Source organism: Lycium barbarum, chromosome 3 (genome assembly GCF_019175385.1).
Source record: "Lycium barbarum isolate Lr01 chromosome 3, ASM1917538v2, whole genome shotgun sequence".
NCBI lineage: Eukaryota > Viridiplantae > Streptophyta > Magnoliopsida > Solanales > Solanaceae > Lycium > Lycium barbarum.
Window position 1 is genome coordinate 9,720,486 of NC_083339.1, and position 24,248 is coordinate 9,744,733.

At 32.7% G+C, this 24,248-nt stretch overlaps 3 protein-coding genes across 5 annotated transcripts; 2 read left to right on the forward strand and 1 right to left on the reverse strand.

The window, feature by feature from the left end:
* Positions 1–285: 285 nt before the first annotated feature.
* Positions 286–9,187, forward strand: LOC132630221 (type I inositol polyphosphate 5-phosphatase 8-like). Of its 3 annotated transcripts, none has more exons than XM_060345807.1 (11): positions 286–496; positions 1,906–1,959; positions 2,096–2,183; positions 2,310–2,387; positions 3,460–3,547; positions 4,752–4,856; positions 5,608–6,106; positions 6,205–6,398; positions 6,536–6,644; positions 6,733–6,881; positions 8,335–9,187. In XM_060345807.1, exons 1-11 carry the CDS (start codon positions 428–430, stop codon positions 8,495–8,497), a joined length of 1,596 nt encoding a protein of 531 aa, XP_060201790.1. In that variant the 5' UTR covers positions 286–427; the 3' UTR covers positions 8,498–9,187. The 3 variants fall into 3 exon arrangements, with proteins under 3 accessions (XP_060201790.1, XP_060201791.1, XP_060201792.1); XM_060345808.1 differs by having other exon boundaries at positions 2,096–2,180; XM_060345809.1 differs by having other exon boundaries at positions 378–496; positions 1,887–1,959.
* A 6,271-nt stretch (positions 9,188–15,458) lies between these two features.
* Positions 15,459–18,706, forward strand: LOC132630222 (uncharacterized). The gene is made up of 2 exons (XM_060345810.1): positions 15,459–15,950; positions 16,316–18,706. Exon 2 carries the CDS (start codon positions 16,559–16,561, stop codon positions 17,534–17,536), a length of 978 nt encoding a protein of 325 aa, XP_060201793.1. The 5' UTR covers positions 15,459–15,950; positions 16,316–16,558; the 3' UTR covers positions 17,537–18,706.
* A 2,868-nt stretch (positions 18,707–21,574) lies between these two features.
* On the reverse strand, positions 21,575–23,979 carry LOC132630263 (uncharacterized). The gene is made up of 6 exons (XM_060345851.1): positions 23,639–23,979; positions 23,294–23,535; positions 23,005–23,211; positions 22,809–22,901; positions 22,606–22,707; positions 21,575–21,997 (listed from the first exon to the last, which is right to left on the reverse strand). The coding sequence occupies exons 1-6, from the start codon at positions 23,883–23,885 to the stop codon at positions 21,575–21,577; spliced, it is 1,314 nt and encodes a 437-aa protein (XP_060201834.1). The 5' UTR covers positions 23,886–23,979.
* Between the last annotated feature and the right edge of the window lie 269 nt (positions 23,980–24,248).

The following is a 24,248-nucleotide window of genomic DNA, read 5'->3' on the forward strand; positions in this document are numbered from 1 at the left end:
GTAACCAAACGACCAGATTGTGGTGGAATGAATAAGATTTTTTCACCTTAATTAGAGTTTAAAGATCTTGGGTTCAAGACTTGAGTATGAAAAAATCCTAAAAGATTTTTCCTTTAAATGGCCTTACTCAGCGCGAGTTCGAATTAATCTCTATTAATTTACCTTTCTAACTCCTATCTTTTTTTTTTATGACATCAATGTCCTTTTCCTCCAAATCTCACTCTCTCTCTTTCTCCATCATTGTATAAATAGAGAACCAGTTGAGGCCATTTGCTTTTCCTAGGTAGTAATAAGCTATTCATTTCACAAACCAACCAATAAGCCTAAACTGGCCAAAATTTTCTTGTCTTTCAACAGAAGTGAAAAGGAAAGATCGATAAATATGAACTAGTAAAAGGTCTCTTTTTTCTTCTTCAACAAAAGTTGTATGTTATTCAGTTCCATTCAAGAAACTACAAAAAGTTCAAAAACCAAGAAATTCAACCAATCCATATATGTAAGTGCCCTTTGTATTGTCTTGTTCTTTGAAAAAAAAAAAATACTATTGAATTCATAGTGCAAAATTTGTGCCTTGGTTTCAACTACATCAGCAATGCCATTGACTCACCATTTTTAATACTCTGTTTTCCTCTTTTCTTTGTACTACTACTATCATTTATTCAACTTCCTCTGTTAATTTCTTGGAACTTTACTTGGGTATGGGTCAATCACATAATAAAAAAAACGGAAAAGGGTCAAAATTACCCCTGGACTTTAAAAAATAATTCATTCATATCCTTCGTTATACTTTAGGGTCAATTATACCCTTACAGTTATACTATGAGGTCAATTATACCCTTATGACTAACGGCTGTCACGTGGCATCATCCCAACCCTTCAAAATTATTTTACCCTCAAATAATTTTTTACCCACTAAAATAACTCAACCCGACCCGATTTTTTTTTTCGAGCAAAATTAATACGGATACTTTTTTCAGGAAAAAAAATAAAAATAATTTTGTATTATTTTTGCTGGAAAAAAAATTGTTGAGTTATTTTAGTGAGTAAAAAATTATTTGAGGGTAAAATAATTTTGAAGGGTTGAGATGATGCCACGTGGCAGCCGTTAGTCATAAGGGTATAATTGACCCCATAGTATAACTGTAAGGGTATAATTGGCCCTAAAATATAACGAAGGGTATAAATGAACTATTTTTCAAAATTCAGGGGTAATTTTGGCCCTTTTCCGTAAAAAAAATCGCTGATTTTCTCGCTTTAATTGATTTTTGAGTTCAGAATCTTTATATTGCACGTGGGTTTTCAGAGATCAAGATGATTTTAATCAATTTTCACCATTCTTTTTTGTTTTTATGAATTGTTCAAAGTGAAATGATTTAAAAAAAGTTATGAACTTTATTACTATTATGGGGTTAAGATTTGATCTTCACCTTTTTGTAATATTTTTCCTTTATTTGCTCAACATCTCCACTCTGTCTTTCCATTCTGTAAAGTCTCCTAAAAACGAATAAACATAATCTTCAACCAAAAGTAACTCTCTGGCTTCTTTTTTGTATTTTATGTTTATTTAACATTTGTTTACAATATTTATTTTTATTTTTAAATTTTTGGGTTGGTTTCTTTTCATTTACTCTTCCTTCTCAGAAGCTGTCCCCAAATCTCCTGCAAATTGTTTTTTTATAATTAAAATCCACCGTTGAAAACTCCATTAATGACTTGTTTATAGCAGGCCTCGCACTAAACTATGTGTAGTTGATATATATATATATTTCAAACTTTGTTTCGCCTTCTTTTATGTTCTTATGTTGACTTAAATACGTATGTTATGATCTCATAATCAAAATATAAACTTCATATCTTCCTTAAATCTTTTTCTAACGAAAATATAGCTTCATCTGTTTTTTCCAGCTTCATTGGTGGCTTTTTTTTGCAGCCATGAAAACAGCACAAAAATTATCCAAGGTATCATTTTTTTCTTAATATTTTTTTATTTTTTTTGGGTTTCAGTTGGATATATTGTATTGTGTGTATATATTGTGGCGTGACTATGTGTTCTTGAAAATCTAACGAGTTGATCTTGACTTCTTTTGTCTTGCAGTCTTCGTGGACTAAAGTGGTGGTTAGGAAATGGCTGAATATGAGGAGTAAATCAGAGGAATTTCATTCAGATCACATAATAGATGGTAGTAATATTTTCACATATATTGAAATTTTCAAATCTTTTATTTGTTACGTATTTTTTTTTTCCTGATTTCTGAAATTAAAAATATTGACTTTAGTTTTATGGTTTTTTTATTTTTTATTTTTTTAAGTGATGGGTAGAGGAGAAAGAAGAAGGAAAAGTTGCTCCGATGATGGGAGTTGCGCCGTAGTACTGGAGGAATTATCCGGTAAGCTTTTCCGGTGAAGTGAATTATCAAAAATATACAACCCAACATAAAATATTACATCACGTTGCCATAGTTTAGTTTATACAACATTATATTTGGGTAAAGGTTATACATAATATATCAATTTTATATAAAATTATATACTAATGTAAAAAAGTGTTTATATATAATTATAAACTAAATTGGATAACAAACTCAAAATACAGGCTATATAATGTAAATATTTTTTCTCTCAGTAAACATAGAGCGTAATTTTCCCTTTGTTTAGTACGCGGATTTTCCGTTGATTTGATAGAATCATAAATGGACTGTATGCATCTCTGCCGTCGATTTGATGGATTTTTATTGTGTGATTTGATTTTTATTGTGCTATTTGACATACTATAACCACAATTTAGTTGGAACCCTTTTTATGGTTAGTATCTAATCATTGCCTCTCTTTGTGCCACGTGTACGTGGCCCTACATAGGCTCTAGTTCTAGTGTTGATCATTCCTTTTTTAGTGTTCACTAATTTCCATACACCAGGCTCAAAGGCAATCTATGGGACACAGGGAGTAATTTTTACTGCTACCTTTTTTTGGTGATTAATCAATCGACTACGCAGTAATTAATCACAGATTAGTAGAATTATGTTATATCAATAATTTACATTTAATCCACTGTCTTCACATCTACTAAGTACTATTATTTATTTTTTATTTCTTGGTTAAAGGTTTTTTTCTTTTGAAAAGATTTTTTGGTTAATGTTGATATCTTTTCAAATTAAGTAGTACAAGTTATAGCTTATATTGCTCTTGATATCATTTAGCGTGAAATTAAAGTGGGAGGTTGATTTTATGACCTATTACAAATGATCTTTTAATACTATGACCTTTTTCAAAGGAGATCGATTAAAAAAAAATAATAATAACACTGGAGATGGGTAAATAAATCGGACTCTGAGTTCTTTGTCGTGGCATTTTCTTTTAATTGTAACTTGTTATGGGAGATCATTTCCTCAAATTGTGTGCACATATTATTATTTTGATAAATAAGAAATTAAACTGAGTCATGTCATATTTGACAAGCAGAAAGTTGGTTGATGGAAACAAATGGAGGAATTCAACAGCCAATATTGGAGAAAGAGACATCCACTCTCACCGATCATCAAAACCTTAGGTAAGCCAAGCACGATTAATATATTAGTACTATTATAAATTTCCCTTTCGGGCGTTTCCAAGAAAATTATAGAATTTGATGCATACCCATGTTTAGGTTCATGATTAGATCTTATAATTTGATTAAATTAATGTAAGGCAGAATAAATTTGGAATTTAATAAGCCACAACATTGATCCAGAAGCGCATATTGTGCTTAAGTACCTCTTGGCCATGTGAAATTTAGATCTTTTAAGTCATTGGCTTAAGTACTTTTTGGCCATGTGAAACTACAGTTAGCTGGTCTCCATAGGCTTTCTGAATAGATGCTACTAAACTTTTTAGTTTTAACTTGGATAAATTATTGGATCCAAGTACCCAGTCTTTGTCTTTGTCAACTAATGGATTCAACTTGTCCTTTGAATTGTTTACTTTTGTTAAGTGTTGGAAGCTTCTAACTGTCCCTTTGATGGTTAATATTTGTGTTTAAATAACTCTTTGATAGGCATGTGGTGCGACAAAAAAAAGTGTAATATGCACAACTTTCACCATGTGCAAAGATTATTAGTAGTCCCACATTAGTGGGTGTGGATGACATACAATTTGTGTTTTGGGCAATCACATTTCTTGAGCTAGCTAATTTTTTGATTGAGTTGAACTCGAAATCGATTTTCTTATCACTGTATTAGAATTAGGTCCGCCCAATTCTCGTTTCACCCGACATTAAATCTCAATATTATTTTGTAACACTCCAGTTGCAAGGCCTGGGCTTGAGGAAGGTGTTAATAGTCCCCCTTCGGTGGGTAGGATGACAATTTGTTTTTTTATATGATTTTAAGCAATTCTTACATTTTGAACTAACTTTTAAGGTTGAGTTAAATCCAAAATCCGATTTCTTATCGGTTTAGAAAAAAATGTCGAATGATATTGAATCTACTGTGCACAATACATGTCATTTTTTTCCTTAAGAAGTTTCCACAGATCCTGGTGACACGGCACAACTCTTATCGTTGGATTAATGCTCGATTGAAATAAATTCCTTGCTCCCCCCCCCCCCCCCCCCTCAAAATAATGCTTCAAAAGTGAACATAAATAGGGATAGTGAGAGTTGAACTTACATGCATTTATTTTGTGACTTTGATATTTAAATTTCGATGTGCTTTGTCTCGAAAAAATTCTTATATTCTTCTCTTTTTTGTCATGTATTATCCAATAATAACGAATAGGATGTTCGTGGGGACATGGAATGTAGGAGGCAAGTCACCACATGAAGAGCTGAATTTAGGTGACTGGTTGAATTCCACTGCACCAGCCGACATTTATGTGCTTGGGTAATTATTATAATTCTTAATTTTATGCTTTATTTATAAAAATTGTGTTGGGATCAGTATGCATGCACCTCAACTAATTCATCAGAGTACTTTATCTCCAACTAATCTTCATGTTTTACAAAATTGAAGACTTTTGTGAAATTGTAAAAAAGTTAAATTAGTAGTATTAAGTTATATAAACTAAACATTTGAGTCCATGGCACTTTGGTTAAAAGATTGTTATCTAGTCCAATAGTTTGATCTATGATGTGAAAATGGTTAGATCAAGTGGCACGTTCGGAAAGACCTTTGTCCTTTATATTCGAGATCCATTTATTGCTATATATTGATATTAGATAGGGTGTTTTGAGAGTTGCTAAATTACCACACTAATTTGATCTAAATTTGGTCACACTTATGTAAAAATCACCATATCTCCTATTGTACAATTTTAAATTAAGATAAACTTTAAGAAGAAAAGATGGAACTGACACTAAGTAAGTATAAATTATTAAATTTGACCTAAATAGTCATATGAATTTACCCTATTTGGGCCATTGTGGCCTAAATAGTGTGGCCAAAAGACCTTTCCGGGGTCTTTAATCCGTATGTACTTGTTGAAATTTAATTGACCCAACCAATACTTTGTGGATGGTTCCTTGCAATAAATTGGTAAACTAGTATTGCTCATGAGAAATTTATGTTCTTTTACTGGTGCATTGGGCAATTTTTTTTTACCTAGCTAAAATTTTAACCCGTCTGCTATGAACAGGTTCCAGGAAATTGTCCCTCTAAATGCCGGCAATGTATTAGGTCCAGAGGACAATGGTCCAGCTGCCAAGTGGCTTTCCTTGGTTCGCCAAGCATTGAACCGTGACACTGACTCCCACAATCTTTCTCCTAATTCTGATTACACCCCAAAATCTGAGAGAAAAAGTTCATCACCGTCCCTCGATGACTTGCACCAACAACAATCTAGTATGAAATCAAGAGTCAGCTTCTCAGATTTGATCAAATTGGAGAATGAACTCGAACGAGATGATTGGGAGAGACTCTTGAGCATGAATGACGATGTATCGCCTAGTCCAAATTGTCTGTCGAATAGATATAACACTTCTAGCCATGGGGAAAATAAATATTGCTTAGCAGCAAGCAAACAAATGGTTGGTTTATTTATATGCATATGGACTCGTGCAGACTTGTATAGACACATTAGCAATTTGAAGGTTTCTCGTGTTGGAACAGGCATCATGGGCTATCTTGGAAATAAGGTACAAATTATAACTCGAAACAGTTGAACTTATGTCATGTTTATTTAGTTATGGACATTTCTTGAAATTAATCATGATGTAACATCTTTTCTTGATAGGGTTCAATATCGATCAGTATGACATTGCATCACAAGACATTTTGTTTCGTTTGTACTCATTTGGCGTCCGGAGAGAAAGAAGGTGATGCGATTAAAAGGAATTCCGATGTCATGGAAATATTAAAGAAAACTAAGTTCTCACATAGTAGGATTATTGGGAAGCCTCTCCCTCCTGATAACATTTTGGATCATGAGTACGTATTTTCTTCTTTCGTCCTTTTATATTTGATGTACATTCGATAAAATTGGAACGATAATATAGATACGTAGTATAATACTTTAGTGTTGTATAATGACTAATGTATCTTGTATTCTTCTTTTGTTAATGTAGCAAGATAATTTGGCTTGGAGATTTGAATTACCGGCTTGCATCGAGTTGCGAGGACACGTACGAGTTGGTAAAGACTAGTGATTGGGAAGCACTTCTAGAAAAAGATCAGGTAAGACGATGGAGCCAAAAATAATAATTCTATTATTTCTTTTAGTCAGTTTCAAATAAATATTGAATTTTTTTAATTGTTCTTTTAGCTAAGGATAGAGCAAAGAGCAGGACGAATATTCAATGGTTGGAAAGAAGGAAGAATATACTTTGCACCAACATACAAATACCTCTATAATTCTGACCATTATGTTGTTCATACTTGCACTTCCAAGGAAAAGAGAAGGACCCCTGCCTGGTAAATTTTCCAGAATTTACTCTACTTTAATAATTCAGATTAATGGAATATTGTTGCCATTTCTTCTAAAAATTATTAGGTGCATGCATTTATAAACCGACATTGTAGAATTCCATGTATGGATATTAGATAGAGTGCTAGATTAACATGATCCCATTAATTAATTAGCTTTGAATCAACTAAATTGGAATCTTCAGCAGAAAGTATTCAATTACTGTTGGAAGCAAGCAGCCTCTTTTTTAATGAAATCAAGTTATTTAGTTATAGTGTAAAGTCACACACAATCATATTAATTAAAAACCATACAAAGCAGAATCTTTTCATTTCTTAATTGACTATCAATCTACTCATATTGACTTTTATGAGAAAAACAAATGGAAATTAACAGTAGGTTCTAGAAATTCCAAGTCAAATTTTGATAACTTAGGGGAGGATCACTTCAAAAGGTTTATGTTTTTTATTTTAATTATTTCAACTTTTTTGTTTTGGTTGGGGGTTGGGGTTGGATTTACCGACCATTTGAGGATTATACTTAATTAAATGTGAGATTTAGAAAAAAGTCGATGCACTTTCTACTTTTCATGTATAAGATTGCACATTCTTATGCTAAAAGATAAATCATTATGTCAACTTTATGCTTAAGCTTGTTAACGTATGTAGAAAATTTGATAATTTAATCTGATAGATTAATAATTCTCACTAATCTTGATGTTTTCTCACACAAGAAAGTCTACACAGTAGGCCCAAACACTAATAATCTACATTATCTCTCTGTCTGTTACACCAATTTTGTAGGTGCTCATCCTGCAACAATTTAAGCATATTCTAATCCATATATTTGAACTACAGCAGAAACATATATACCTTCATGAATTACAGTTTCTTTCTTCGTTTGTTTTTTTTTTTTTTGCTGGGTGGGGGTTGGTAGTAGGAAGCAGTAGGAAAACTATTCACATTATTTGAGCATCGTAGTTGAAACTATTCATGTTTTCGACCTATGTTTGTCGGACTCTTCAAAACATCGACGAGTACGTGTCGAATCCTTCAAAATTAATGTATTTTTGGATGATACGATACGGGTACGACAAATTTTTGAAGAAGCCGAGCAACATATTTTTCATTGCCAATTACTACATAAATAGTCAATTATTTGGTAAATCTCAAATTTTAGTTAATTATATTGCACAATGAAACTACTGTTTTCTTGTTAATTTGTCAAGAGAAAGCCAGACATAGGCAACAAATACATTAAACATATTAAATTTTGTTCCACACTTTTTTTTCATAGTTCTTTGGAAACAGTTGCATTTTTAGCCTTTACACTGAACCTTTTTTCCGGGAATGTTGGACTTAAAATGCTTATATGTTGTTTGATTCTTGTATCAAGTACCATATTTTACTCGTTTATGCAGCAAACTGACTGTACTAAGACAGTTTTTTCTTAAAATAACAGGTGTGACAGGATATTATGGAAAGGTGAAGGACTAAAGCAACTATGTTATGTTAGAGGTGAATCAAAATTCTCAGATCACAGACCAGTTTATGCACTTTTCTCTGTAAATAACAATATTACCGAAAAGTACCACAGTAAAAAAGGATATTTTACCACCCTTTAGTCCCAAAAAGCCCGAAATCCTTCAACAAATTCAGTCCAAAAGCCCGAAATCCTGAAAACAAACAACCTTTTTAACACTGACAGTCTGACACGTGGACCCGGCCCGGCTTGTTCGAAGTTTCTGAATTTTAAAGTGAAATGCGGGTCACGGTTTGCTCGGTGACAAGCGTGGGTTTTGACACGTGGCTAATCAAGAAATGATGTTGGTATTTTTCGTGGCTGCGTGCCTCTTTGATAATAGCATTGATTGAGAAATTGGGCTCAGCTTTTGATATATTTCTTTGTTTGTTTGTTTGTTTTTTTATTTTTTGGTCTTTTTGTATTTGGGTTAGGGAAATTGGAAAAGAAGAAAGGGGGGAGTTTATAGAGTAAGTTGGAAGGCCTATTATTTCTTAATGTAATTTTTTTTTTTGGGGGGGGGGGGGGGGGGGTTAATGTTGGTTGAGGAACTTGAGGGAAGAGGAGCATATGGCCTCTCGTCAATTTTGTAACTACAATATTTTTGGTTCTTTGGGGGGTTTATAGAGTAAGTTGGAAGGCCTATTATTTATTAATGTAATTTTTTTTTTTTTTTGGGTGGGTTAATGTTGGTTGAGGAACTTGAGGGAAGAGGAGCATATGGCCTCTCGTCAATTTTGTAACTTCAATATTTTTGGTTCTTTAAATGAAATTTTTTTCACCTTTCTATGTATCTTTTTTTTCCCCTACTTTTCAGTCATGGCAAACACACCCATGTTGGGTGTTACTCCTTTTTATGTATCTTGTTTTGGTTATGCAAATAATTGTCATGCTTTTCTTTTTTAGTGTGTTTAGAGGGAAAAGGGTCAAATATACCCCTTTACTTTTGTTTATTAGTAAATTTTGCCTTCCGTTAGCCAAAGTAGTCAAATATATCCCCCACCCCCCCCCCCCCAACCCGGTTACAAGTTAGGGCCAAATATACCCCTATCGTTAGCAAAGTTTCAAAAATACCCCTCATTTTTAACATATTTCCACATAAACAAATCTAGTCATTGGAATTGGATGACATGGACGCCACATGACATTTAAATTATTTCATATGATGCTTACGTGACAATTTTTTTTAAAATAATCTGGAAAATTGATTTTTCTAAAAACAAATTTGTTAAAAATAACTTTTATTAAAAATCTGAATTTTATTTTATTTTATATAACCCGCTTCTTAAAAAAAAACTGAAAATTTGGAAAATAGGACAATTTTAAAAAAAAAATACTTTACAATTTTTCAGATTTAAAAAAAATAAATCATTTTCCAGATTTTTTAACTAAGATATCCAATTTTTTAGAATATATTTTTAAAAAAGGGGTTTTATTAAAACAAAAAGTTTCAAATTTTTAATAAAAGCCATTTTTTTTTCAAATATGTTTTAAAAAAATCGATTTTCTAGATTGTTTTCTAAAAAATTGCCACGTAGGCATCACACACACACACACATATATATATATAGTTAGACCTCTATATAATGACATCCGCATATAACAACAACTCTCTATAACAATCAAGTTTTTTCGGAACCGATTTTTTATGTTATATTTTACTTCTCTATAACAGCATTTCACCTATAACAACAACAACCAACTTTATAACAGTACGCTCTTTGTAAAATTACCCCCATATAATAGTTATCTTCTTTTTTTGGTAATATAATAATTAACCATATTTATAAAAATAGAATATCTATGATTATCAATAATAAGCGTGGAGATTTTGACCAAATATTTGATCCTTTAATACACTATTTATGAGAAAAATTATCGTATGCATATATATTTTTTCATCATTAAAAGATCTCCTTTGTTATACAAATGTGAGTAAGATTAGAATTTGTCATATAAAAATGAAAAATTAGATTTTATGCATCATTTTCTCCTATAACAGTGAAATATCATTTAAACTTCAATGTTGTTATAGGTGTATAATGACAATTCTCTATAACAATCAAAATTTTTTGGATCCAACGATGCTGTTATAGAGAGGTTTGACTATATATATATATCATTGTCAGCAGTAATTAAAGGACGACATGGTCTGCTTGAATTAGCTAAAGGGATTACACAAAGTCATGCCTAAAATTAAGGGGAAATAACACATGTCTACGGCCTACACATCTAGTTTGCAGTCAATGTAGCTCACTGTATCATTGGTGTATATGTATCTGTTCTGTATAGCTATATATAAACACCACATATACTTTGTATATATAATGTATGTTTTGTATATTAATCATGTACCAACTCAACATGCAATGTATAGATATTGTATTTAAGATGTATAGTTATATACAAGTTGCTCAACTTCTTTTGTAACTTTTCATCTGATGCATATTTAATGAAGTTTTCATTGAACATAAGCAACGAAGTCGAAAACAAACAAAGAAGGAAAAATATGGCTACTTATTCTAATGTAAATTTAATGGGACAAAAGAGTATATGAATAATATGCACACAAAATAGAGTCACAAGGCAACCAATAAATAAACTGAACAAATTGTCTGGCTTTTTGGTTATAATTCTTTCTGTTCCTAAATTTAATTTCGGTTGTAGTCTTCTGAATCAAAGATATTAAAGGTTGTTAGAGTGAAATAGATCTGTTTTTCCTTTTTCTTTGTCAGTATGTGAATAGATGTACAGAAAGGTTTCGAAAATAGATGAGCACCGAAGGCTACATGAGCAATAAATCAATAGTTGGGATAAATATGGTAAAGAAGATGTGCCAATGCTATTCACGGGTAATTATCCCTAAAATTAACCATAACCCAATATTTGTGTTGATACTTGATCAGAGAAATTTAAAAGGAAAAGAAATAAGAGTAAATATATACGTAGTACTGTTGGACTGACTTGCATTATTCTATTATACAAATACCAATCATATTAAAGTTTATATCTTATCAAATAGGCCAAACGCCTAAGGACCGTAGCGTATGCAGGATTTTCAGTAAGCGGTGTCATATTTTATAATAGAATAAATAGTGGTGGAGCCATGATTTTCACTATGAGGGTTCAAAATATGAAGAAGGAAACAAGGGAAAACTACAGGATGAGAGACGGAGCGGGGCGGAGAAGGGAAAGACTAACATTAACCTGCTAAATTTGACTTGCCGTGTCATGCCCCGTTTCTTCCTTCTTTATCGAGTCTTCTTAAAACTTCTTGTACTTTTTTTCTTTACTTGCAGTGTGCTACTTTATTTTAAACTTTTTATTTTCCTATCCCGAATTAATGTCCATTCAATCATGTATTACTTTGAAAATCGCCAAGATTTTTACAAAGGTGTAAGGATTGAGTTACTGAAATTACATATTCAGAGGCTAACTAAATGGCTTCGCCGGTTTTTAAGTCCGTTTAGTTCAATTTACTAGGTGATTCATTTGAAGAAAGAAAAAAAGACAAATGATGACCAAATCAAATAAGTTTAATTTAGTTTAATTCAGTTTTCCCAAGAATAGAGTTGGAAAAAATACCATGCAATCAAAGAAAGTAAATTCACGTAAATAGATACTGATAAAAAGGGCCTTCACAATTTCTAAATTTCCTTATTCGATTATATTTAATTTACTTTATTTTTAAAAATATTTTTATATCTCAATTCCGAGATCAATAACAATTCATCGTTATCTTGAAGAGTTTTTTCGAGTTAGCACATGGAAGAGAGTTACGTGAAAGAAATTAAGCAATACAGAGAAGAATAAAAGACAAAAATAAAAAGAATTGTGCCTGATATATTTGAGCAAAAGCAAATTGAAAAGGAGAAATAGAATTGTGAAAAAAATAACAAAAAAGAAGGATAAAAAGCACTGTAGGGATACTGAGCCCAATCTCGCATTGAGCCTATTGGGTTGGGATACTAAGCCCAATCTGGCCTCTGCTGTTGGGAAAGCAAAAGCAAAAAAAGGGGGAAAAAAGCATTGTAGGGGCGTGGATCGAACCCGCGACCCTAATTCGCAGAATTGCCCTTTTTTTGGGGTGGTATTTAAATTTTTCCCCTCATATTTGTGGTTTTTAAATTTTGCCCTTCGGCTAAAACTCATAGGTTCCGGGTTCGAACCCCCGCTCAGTCAAAAATTTTAAAAAAATTTGCAAAGCAGAGTTTAAATTTCGCTATGCCCCCTCCGGCAGACTTTTAGTCATGTTTAACTAAAAGTCTGCCGGAGGAGGCAGACTTTGCCTTGAAGCATATATACGTTTTTTTTTTAAACTTTTCAAGGTAAACTTTTAGTAATGCCTTAACTAAAAGTGTGCCCCATAAAACATAACTAAAAGTATGCCCCATAAGGCGTAAGTTTTCCTTAAGGCATAACTAAAAGTTTGCCTTATAAGGCAAAGTTTAAATTTTGCTATGCCCCCTCTGGCAGACTTTTAGTTGTGTTTAACTAGAAGTCTGCCGGAGGGGGCAGACTTTTAGTTGTGTTTAACTAGAAGTCTGCCGGGGGAGGCAGACTTTTAGTTGTGTTTAACTAGAAGTCTGCCGGGGGGGGGGGGGGGGGGGGGGGGGCAGACTTTTAGTTGTGTTTAACTAAAAGTCTGCCCCCTCCGGCAGACTTTGCCTTGAAGCATATATTTATATATATATATATATATATATATATATATATATATATATATATATATATATATATATATATATATATATATATTTACTTTTCAATGTAAACTTTTAGTTATGCCTTAACTAAAAAGTGTGCCCCAAAGACATAACTAAAAGTATGCCCATAAGGCGGAACTTTTCCTTAAGGCATAACTTAAACTTTACCTTATAAGGCAAAGTCTATGCCTTAAGAAAAGTTCTTGCCTTATGGGGCATAATTTTGTTATGCCTTAACTAAAATTCTACCCCATAAGGCATAACTAAACTATGTCTTAGGAAAAATTCTGTCTTATGGGGCAGACTTTTAGTTATGCCGGATCTGACATAACTTTAGCTTTTCCTTAAAGATTGTATGCTGGATCCGGCATACACTCTCCCAGTCCTGCCTGGCGAAATTATTTTTTTATTTTATGCCTGAGCGGGGGTTCGAACCCAGAACTTCATGTATTCGCCCACCTTTCCAAGCAAAGGTTAAAACTTAAAGACCACAAATATGAGGGGCAAAATTTAAAGACCACAAATTTGAAGGGCAAAATTTAAAGACCACCCCAAAAGAAGGGCAATCCGTGCAAAAAAATGGACGAAATCATTAAGCTAAACTTTTTACATATGTTAACGGGGTTCATTATAGTATATGTACGTATAAATTCGAATTTGACTATACATATACAAGTGTAATATTCCGGTGAAGGGGGTTTGAACCCCTTAGCCTCCACCTAGATCCACCCCTAAGAACAAATAAACAAAACACTATATATATATATTCAATTGATTTTGATGAGTATCCATTTTTTGTAACTGTATTCAAAATAAACCTCATTAGAAAATACTAAATAGTCGTACTTTTTATATATAGGGAATTAAACGGTTACTAAACAATTCTTATTCAATTAATTTCGCAAATTTTTCTTAATCAATTTCATTACCCTGCGAGAAAGAAGAAAGAAGGTGAGAGTACAAGTAAAGGAAAACAAATAGGACAACAATTAATGGGAAGTATCATCATATTCCAGATACTTTATTTCCAAGTAGTTCACAAACGTAATTTTCGACTAATTGGTACATTGTTTTTATAATTCCCAAGAGGTTAGTGCTTTGAACTTGTACATCAGTACACGTATTTGTTTGTAATAAGTGAGCAGAAAAAGATTTTAAACACAAAATGGAGCTGCATATATTCGAACTTCGTCCTCTAGCTTGAAACTTAAGCGCCTGACCAACTGAGCTACGCAGTTCTTTGTGTCAAGTAGTGTCATTAACTATATTTATTATGTTTTTGGTTCTGCATTTTGGTCATATATATATATATATTAGTATAATTTTCCGACGAAGCAGTGTTACGTGACACTCCTCAGTCTAATGTAAATCTGCTACTGCTGAAGATCCGACATGACATTAGAATCGTGAAACTTAATAATTTTTATAAGACATAATATAACTTCACTTTAATCAAGAAAATATAATTGAATCTATAACATTTTCTTGAAATATCTTCAGCGAAAGTGATCAAACTTTCGGAGAAACTGATTTCTCTCCCTTGTACGGCGTTCTTTCTCACGTTATTTGACTTATTTATGAGTAATAATGAAGCATTAATGAGCTATTATAGATGGAGAGTGATTATGCTAGTGTAATGCAAGCACGACACAGTCGTGCCACGTGTCTGACATGGATGGATCTTTATGCATGTGTGACAAGTGTCAAACATGCATGGCTACTTTATGCATAGTTGACAAGTGTCAGTCATGCAAAACACTTCCTTGTGCGACACATGTCCACCATGCGTAGCGCATGTCATGCGATGTGACACGTGTCAGGCTGACCGATCATGTTGAGATGTGTCACATTTTCCAGCCACTTTATTGTACATAGACACTTCTAATTATAAAATAGCCATTTAATTCTTCACTTTCCATTAAAGTGGAAAGTTATTAATTGTCTCAAAATTACCCCATAAACTTTAATTAATATTCTTTAATTAGTATTTTTATTTAGTAAACCCAATTTAATCACGTGAGACATATATCTTACATTCATTTGATTATCATAGCACTTACCAAGTTTATGCTTCTTAATTTCCTCAATTTTTAAAAGAGAAACATTATTTGAACTTATCAAAATGTTTGACTCAAAAGTGCTTTTCGACCATGCAAATATCATCTCAAAGTTGAAGAGTAGACTAGCCCGTTGTCAGTGGATGTAATGTGATAGAGTGAGGTTCAATTGAATCCCAAACTTTCGACGTAAATTGTGAATATACTGTCTTAAAAATCCGAAATATAGATATATATTGAGTGTTGAACCCCAAATTAAAAGAGGCTGGGGGTTCAGTGGTTGGGCAGTTTACTGTAAGGCCTATCCGTGATTAGAGATCCAAGTTCGAATCTCCTTTTTATATCAAATATGCTTTCTTTGATGCAGGACTTTTTTGTCCTTTTCCATTTAAATAGGCACGTGTATGCTCTTAAAATAATAGGATCCACTTCATACTATTTTTTATTCCTTTCTTTTTTGTAGTTCATTGTCAGGAGACTTTTCTTCTCCTTAATAGGACCCGCTTCATATTTTTTATTCCTTTTTTTGTACTTCATTGTCTTATAGGAGACTTTTCTTATCCTTTTCAAATACTCATAAAAGAAACATTATTATTTAAAGAAACAAAAAACTTCTCACTTTTGAGAAGGTTGAAACATCAGTACAAAGTTAGGGTTCCAACATATCAAAAGCTTTTCTTCAGTGCTTCTTGGATTTTATAATCTCCATCAAAAAATCAAACAAGTGTGTCTTCTCTTCTTTCAGCTTGGTTCCAAGTCAGAAGCTTCAAGCAAACTCTTCTTTGATTTGCTGGTATGCTCCTAAAAACTCAAAATATATTATTAATGTCTTTTCATTCCTTATTGTAATGCAATATTGTTCATTTATGGGATAAATTTTGAAAACATATGCAACACTAAAAGCTATTAGGCGTTCTATTTGGGATAATATTTGTTTTCTTTTTGAGAATGCAACTTTTTGGGGTTAACTTAATCAAATATTTTTTGGGTTAATCTCACAACCAGAACCAGAAAATGGAAAAAGAGAATTCAAGTACATCACCCACTAATACTTGGTTTAATTAAATTAAATTTAATAGATACAATGTAAAGTGATTTTTGTTTTGTGATTTTTGGATTTTTTTAGCGAGAGTCGCTATAATGAAGAGATTTTACCAGGTTATTCAAACTCCTTCAAGTTCTGGTTTAAGCTCTCATGTGCCAAATTCTTCTTCGTGTCCAGTTGTTCATGACAAAGATAAAGTGTTGGATTTGGATCTTCTTAAACCTGATCCTGGTGAAAGAAAGCAAATCTCACAATATTCTTAAAATGAACATGACCGAATAAGGAGACATTATATTCAAAAAGGACCATGCCAACCTCGTGATCATACATTCCCAAAGAGAGAATTTGGTGGACTAATGCGTCAATTTAATCCTGACTGGTTGGGTGCTTCGTATTCGGAATGGTTAGAATGTAGTGTTAAAGTTGATGCGGGCTTTTGTTTATGTTGCTACTTGTTTAAAAATGAACATGGAAGAGTTGGGGATTCTTTTACAAAACGTGGTTTTAGAGCTTGGAATAAAGGTATAGAAAGGCTTAATAGACATATTGGTGATGTGAATAGTCTTCACAATCGGTGTTTCAAGAAGATGAGAGACTTAAAGAATCAAGAACAATCGATTCTAACTTCTTTTGACAAGCATAATGAGAAAGATAAAAATAATTATCGTGTTCGGTTGGATGCTTCGATTGATGTGACAAGATTTCTTTTGAAACAAAGAATGCCTTTCCGGGGCGACGATGAAGGTGAAACTTCTACAAAAAGGGGAAATTTTCTAGAACTTTTTAAATGGTATGCAAATAGGCATGATGAAGTGAACAAAGTTGTACTAGAAATGGCTCCACAAAATAACATGATAATTGCTCCAAGTATCCAAAAGGAGACCGTGAATGCTTGTGCAAAAGAAACAATGAAAGCAATTGTTGAAAATTTAGATGGAGATTACTTTGGCATATTGGTTGATGAATCTAAGGATGTTTCTCATAAGGAACAAATGTCTCTTGTTCTTAGATATGTCAACAAAGAAGGCACACTTATTGAACGATTCCTTAGTGTTGTTCATGTTAAAGATACAACTGCAATAGCATTGAAAGATGTTAATTATTCTTTGCTTTTAGAGCATTCATTGAGTCCATCTCAAATACGGGGACAAGGTTATGATGGAGCTAGTAACATGCAAGGAAAAATCAATGGTCTTAAAACTCTAGTTTTGGAAGACACTCCTTCAGCTTATTGCAAACATTGTTTTGCTCATCAGTTGCAATTGACTCTTGTAGTTATTGCAAAGAAGCACTATGATGTAGATCGATTTTTGATATTGTTGCTAATGTCTTGAATATTGTTGGAGGTTCTTTTAAGCGCAGGGAGATTCTTCGAGAAGATCAAGCAAAAAAAATAGAGGAATTACTAGTGCTTGGTGAAGTTCATACGGGAAGTGGACTAAATCAAGAACTTGGGCTTCAAAGGCCAGGTGACACCCGTTGGGGATCTCACTTTAAAACAGTACGTAATTTTATTGCATTATTCTCATCAATTGTTCATGTGCTTGAAGTAATTGGAAGTGAGGGTACAACTTATCTAGAGAGATCCAAGGCAAAAAGTCTAGTGAATGATATAAGATCTTTTGAGTTTGTGCATATGTTGCAATTGATGTTGAAAGTGTTGGCAATTACAAATGATTTGAATATGACTTTGCAAAGAAAATATCAAGATATTGTGAATGCTATGAAGCTCGTTCGTTTTGCCAAGAGGCAACTACAATCGATGAGATAGTGTAAATGAGAATCTTTGATTGAAGATGTCTCTTCATTTTGTGTGAAGCATGATATTCTAATTCCTGAAATGGATAAGAACTATCTATATTGGAAAGTCAAAGTGTAAGAGTTCAACTGTCACATATTCTCATCATTTGCATATAGAAGTCTTTAATGCTGTTATTGATTTGCAACTTGCGAAGCTTAATAGTCGTTTTGATGCAGTGAATAGTGATTTGCTTCTAGGTATGGCTAGTTTGAGTCCAGATAATTCTTTTGCAAATTATTATAAAGACAAAATTATGAAACTTGGTACACTTTATCGTGATGAGTTTAGTGTTTCCAAGCTTGAAGATCTCAGTTACGAGCTTGACAACTATATTCTCTTTGTGAGAGAAGATAGTGATTTGTCTAACTTGAAAGGAATTCGAGATCTTTCAGAAACATTTGTTGAAACAAATCTGCACAAGACTTGAAGACTTGTTTATTTGCTTCTGAAGTGAAGCTTGATATTGCCTGTGGTACTGCAACGGTAGAAAGAGCTTTTTCTTCAATGAAGTACATCAAAAATGACTTGCGAAGCAGAATTGGTGCTGAATTTCTTAATGATTGTTTAGTTTGTTATATAGAAGATGAAGTATTTGAAAGTGTACCAAATGATGCGATCATTGATCGTTTTCAAAACATGACAAGTCGTCGGGGACAATTGTAATGGTGATATTTACTAAATATATGTATCTCTTTTGCATGTTGATAGTGATCATATGATTTGATTTAGCCTAGCTCCTCAGCAAATATTTAACTTTTTCGTGCTTTCACTATAACACTGTACACCTGAAAAGTAAGGAAACAATTAAATAAAACTTAATGAGATTTATCTGTTGTAGAGAATATCTCAAACCACTTTATTTAAACTATAGAATCATTTGCTTGTATCCGATACTTAGCTGTTTCAATGTCTACACTATTGAAATGTAAATTTTTGGGTATAGCGGGGTGAGGGAGTTTTTTTAGTGTAAGGTGGATTGTTACTTTTAAATTTTTTGAATATCAATGTTCTTTGTTTGGTTCAGTTATTATTGTATGGTACCTTGAGACCTGTCCTAAAATTTTAAATCTTGAACCCCTAAAGTTAAAATTCTGGATCCGTCTCTCCCGTTGTTTAGAATTATTCCTAGCTCCCTCCTGGTGATATTTTTTCAAATAGTAATTAACGCAGAATTAGAGAAAACCTAAGGTATAGGAGTATGTGACAAAGAACAAATTTAACGTGTTTTGAATATTTGAGAAGGAAAGAACAAACTAAACATGATACTTTTTGCTTGAGAACATTTTGTTTTAACTAATTAAGTTCGGAAAGACTAGACCTTGTGAAAAAGAATTTTAAAAGTTAAGATAGAAGTGCAATTATGGTATTATTCTCCTCCATCCATACTACTTTCTGAAATAAATAGTCCAATTAACTTCTTAAAATCGCAGAAAGCATAACAATATCCCATTAAGGGCCAATTTGGAAAGCCACCAGGTAATTGGAATTAGATGTAATTACATAGTTTGGTCTATTTGTTTGACCAAGTAATTACACAGTTAGGTGGGAATTCGTTGTAACTACACTCTTCAATTCTCCCGGGGGAGGGGGGTGGGGGGGGGGGGGGGGCTGAGAATTGAGTGTAATTCCATAGTTACTTTTTTGTTTAATTTTATTTTTTATTTCTATTTTTTTTACTTTTATTTAAAAAAAAAAAAAAAAAATCTTTCATTTCCTTCCTTCTCAATCCCAACCTTTACTTCTTGTGGTTCCATGTAATTGCTTATATTTTTTTTTATTTCTTTAATTTAGCATAACCGTGCTATTATTCTAAATTTTAAAACTACACCTCTTAATATTAAAAAGAATGAGTCATTAACAAACTTGACATATAATGAGTGACATTATTAAAGTAGAATTTCGTTATAAATGAGGTTATAGACTTTATTTTTCCTTTCTTTTAAATTATATTTACTTAAGTCACGTTGGAACTTATGTAATGTTGGAATTTGACATAAGAGTATTATGTTAAACTTTTTCTTTTTCTTTTGAATTTAGGTTATATTTTCGATTTTAATTTGCTTTAGTACTATTGACTTGTTATTTCACATTGCATGCTGTTTATTTTTCACTTACAGTTCATAGGTTTTTTTGTCAAACATTTGAATAATGTTATGGCACTATATTTATAAATATTTTTTTTTGTCAAACATCTCATCGATGTTCTCACAAAACAAAAGTCTGCTTTTAAGTTTTATAATTAATTTGAAATATATATATCAATTTTTTTTTTACAATATTTGTTACAAATATATGATTATTAATTAATATATTTTCAAGAAACAATGTGTTATTAAATTAATAATTTAACATCATTTATAAAGGCACATATTTTTTTTATGTTAATTTAAAAATTTTGATAATTAAATTTTATTTTTAAATTAAACAAACTATGTAATTACACTTGTGTAACCAAACAGCACACTTGTAATTACACTGTAATTACATTGTGACAAACAAACAAGTCGTTGTAATTATGATGCCGTGTAATTACTAGGCTGTGTAATTACTACCTTAGTAATTACACCAATTCCAATTACCAGGTGGCTTTCCAAACAAACCCTAAACATAAGTTGTACATGTATAACACAATCATTCTTCTCACAATGATGAGATGGAAGGGCCATAATATAATTTCTCACATTACGTGATGGAGCTAGCTCCACAGTATTACTCCGTAGCCAGCAGAAATTTTTGATAAGCCATCACTAAATAAGATTAGTGACTAATTTGTTATTTAGCTACAAAATGTGTTCATCGCTAAATGTTCTTGTTTTTAATAGTGACTGGATTTGAAATATATAATTAATGAGATCGCTATCACTAAAAGTTATTGTGAATGAATAAGATCTTTTCATCCTTAATCTTAGCCCTCAATTTTGAGCTCAAGGTATGAAAAAATTCTGGTAAGAACGTTTCCACCTTTATGCCCTCGCCACTACAAAAAATGCGGGATTTAGCCACGCGCAAAACCTTGGCTAAAGAGCACCTAAACCGTGGCTAAACCTACTTAGCCATGGTAAGTTAGCCACGGTTACAAGCGTGTCCATACGGGGCGTCGCTCCTGAATTAGCCACGGTTTTAGCGTTCGTGGTAACCTTTATTTAGCCAGGGTTTGATTTACATCTAGCCACGGTCGAACCATGGGTAAATTTGGCTACATAAAATAAGAATTATATTTGAATTTTTAATCACCCACACAAGAACCGTGGCTAATTTAAACCATATGGCAATTAACTTACAAATCATTTTAGCCACGGTTCAACCGTGGCAAATGTGCATAATTTTTTTTTAATAAAATTATAATTATTTCCCTGCATTTTCCTGGTATCAATACATAATGATAGGCATTCACAAATACACTGGACATAATACACAAAGCATTGCTATAAAGATTAGAGCTTCAATGTTCTACTTGTCATATATAACAAAACATAAGTTTCAAGCCTTGATTATACAAAAAAGATACCACAATTGCTAGTGTAAGGGAAATACAAAAAATAGTTGGTGGTTCAAAAATAACCACGCAAGGCTAAGAAGAATCTAAGGAGAAACTAGGCAACTCACTACCAAATTTAGCTTGTAAAAACCTATGAAGAGTTGCCAAGTGATTCTCATTTTGCGCAAGCCGTTCCTTGGTCTCCACAAATTGTTCCTTGGTCTCTTCATATCCAGTCAGCTTCTCTTCCAAGGTTTCGACATGCTTCTCTAGGTCTTCAACACGTTGATGAGACGTATTACTAGAACCACCAAGATTCGCATAACTAACTGAATGTTTAGGCATTCCAAAAGCAGTCGAGGGGCAAACATTACCACCTAAACCACGCACACGACCAGAATGTTCAACTCCATATACTTTTCCAATAGCGTCATTAGGATGAGCCAATATCTTCAATGGAACACCTAAAGTGGCAGCATGTTCGTGATCTTGAGATAGATGCTCTGATATTTTATCCTACAAGTAACATAAAGAAATGAAACATTCTCATACCAACGCTGCTAACATCCTAGGCGAAAAGAAAGCATTATCACTAAATTATAATTACATTCAAAAGTATAAAATGATACAGAGACACAAGCAGCAGTCTCATTGTGCAATCCAGGTGACCATTACTGTACTTGTTGGGAGAAGCTTAAGCATAGAAATAACTGCTTTTCATAATAATAAACACAGCCATACTGCTTATGATTATGAAATTTTGATGTGGATTCTGAAATACTATTAAAAGATACAAGAAGGTAATGTTGTATTGTAATTTCATAGCTCATGTACAATGCACATACCAAGAACACAAGAATTATCATTTCTTTACTTATCTTAGGACCTAATTGATCATCTTTTTTAAAATACATTAAGAATCATTTCTACCAATAGAACCGAAATCCATACATCAAAGACCATTTTAATCATTTTCTCAATTTAACAAACTACGAAAAGTAGATTATGAAAGTAGACAAGCGAATCATTTACATCAAAACATTCACTCACAATACTGAGAAAATTACACTAGGAAACCGACATTGTAACTGAAATATGAAAGTAGACAAGTGTTTGGAACTTACAGCTATAATCTTCCCTTCCTCATTCACATAATTTCCATTCTTCTTCAGTAAAGTTGACAAAACAACCTCACTTCGGCACACAGGCCTTCCATATTTTTTCTCCTGTCATTAATCGAGTATAGATTAAAAAATAAATAACATGCAACACATTTTATTTGGTACAAAGTGATTTCCAAAATGAAATCCAAGGTCAAGAAAATTACCATTTGACGACCTGTCCTTGCATTGCTTTTGCTACCACCGGCATGGGGGACTTTAAGTTTACTTCGATTTCTTGCATTTTGTTCACTTTGTGTCTGCAATTCTCAAACATCAATTTAATTTTATATATGTATATATAGACACACACACACTGGACATGAATTAAGTGATGATTTTTCTTTGTAAAGGAACAATTACCTTCATCTTCTCTTCTTTATAGTGATGCACAAAAGCAGTCCAATCAATAGAATCCACGTTTGGAGGAGGATTAGCAAGTATTTGTTCCTTACTTTTGCTAGGGTAGAAGGTTTGATTTCTTAACGCATATTTATAGGACCTCCATCTATCGTGTAAAGTACGCATCACCCATTTGATTCCAATAGCATAGTCAAACTCGAAATTCTCCTTCAAATGTATTTATATTCATAATTCAATATCTAATAACAAAAGATAAACTAATTGAACCTGAAAGAATTTAGATAGTTACCTCAACTAACTGCCATTGTAGGCGATTTTTCGCCTCGGGCATCCTATCCCATCTCTCAACTGATATGGGACAAATTATTGACTTTTGAGAAAGTTTGCCAAGAAATCTCACAAGCAAGTTTGAACCATTATTACTTCCTTGTCCATCCCCGTTGAGTTCCACCACAATTTTTTTATTTTTTTCCAAGTTCCAAACTCGATCTGCTTGCATCTTTTGAGTTGTAACTTCTCCAGTCAAAGTATCTATCATTTTAACAAGCAATCACCATTAATCGGAAGCAAAAATAACAAAACATGATAAAGAATAAAAAGCAATAGTCAACTCTAATATGAAATTACTTCAAACCTTTAATCTCAACAAGTAAGGGCTCCTCTTTTTGTTGTGAGTTAGCTTCATTAGAGCTCGAGGAAGAATTTAAGTTGTCATTACCGAATGTAGGAGTTGTTATGTTCTCATTCTCAAGTTGGTCATCCAGTTGATCCCCACTAAGTTGTTGCTGCAAATCTTGGGAAGTTGTACCATAGTTGTCAGTTTGATGTCCTCGTAGGCTTTCTAACATTGCTTGTGCTGAATTCTTGCGTTTTCGCTTCATATTCTCCTAGAATACGATAGTTCTCCTGTAGGAATTGCTTTAAGAGAATATAATACTTATAAATTACTTAAGGACACTGGAAAAAGGGAGAATGAAGCACTATAACTACAACTAAATAAAAACAAATATAGTATAACAAACTAAAGTTACAAAAATAAATATAGTATAAAGTTCTCTGAATGTCGTGACTTTATTTGCTAAGTTTTGATAGGTACAGACCTATGAGACATTTATTTGAAAAATTGTGATACATGGATTTATTTACAGCTATGCATCCAAAACAGGGTAGGCGTTTAATAATTTTAGTATATCTTCAAGAATGTGCAGCAATTACCAACACTCATGTCACACTGTTTGGCACGG

What these genes read in the sequence shown, in the direction of transcription:
- LOC132630221 (XM_060345807.1), top strand. Translation starts at nt 428, where the DNA reads ATGTTATTCAGTTCCATTCAAGAAACTACAAAAAGTTCAAAAACCAAG. An exon ending in AGATCACATAATAGATGGTA is followed by an intron (nt 2,184 to 2,309) that starts GTAATATTTTCA and finishes TATTTTTTTAAG; the next exon opens with TGATGGGTAGAGGAGAAAGA. An exon ending in TGGGCTATCTTGGAAATAAG is followed by an intron (nt 6,107 to 6,204) that starts GTACAAATTATA and finishes TTTTCTTGATAG; the next exon opens with GGTTCAATATCGATCAGTAT.
- LOC132630222 (XM_060345810.1), top strand. Translation starts at nt 16,559, where the DNA reads ATGCGTCAATTTAATCCTGACTGGTTGGGTGCTTCGTATTCGGAATGG.
- LOC132630263 (XM_060345851.1), bottom strand. Translation starts at nt 23,885, where the DNA reads ATGAAGCGAAAACGCAAGAATTCAGCACAAGCAATGTTAGAAAGCCTA. An exon ending in CTTACTTGTTGAGATTAAAG is followed by an intron (nt 23,536 to 23,638) that starts GTTTGAAGTAAT and finishes TTAAAATGATAG; the next exon opens with ATACTTTGACTGGAGAAGTT. An exon ending in TACAATGGCAGTTAGTTGAG is followed by an intron (nt 23,212 to 23,293) that starts GTAACTATCTAA and finishes ATACATTTGAAG; the next exon opens with GAGAATTTCGAGTTTGACTA.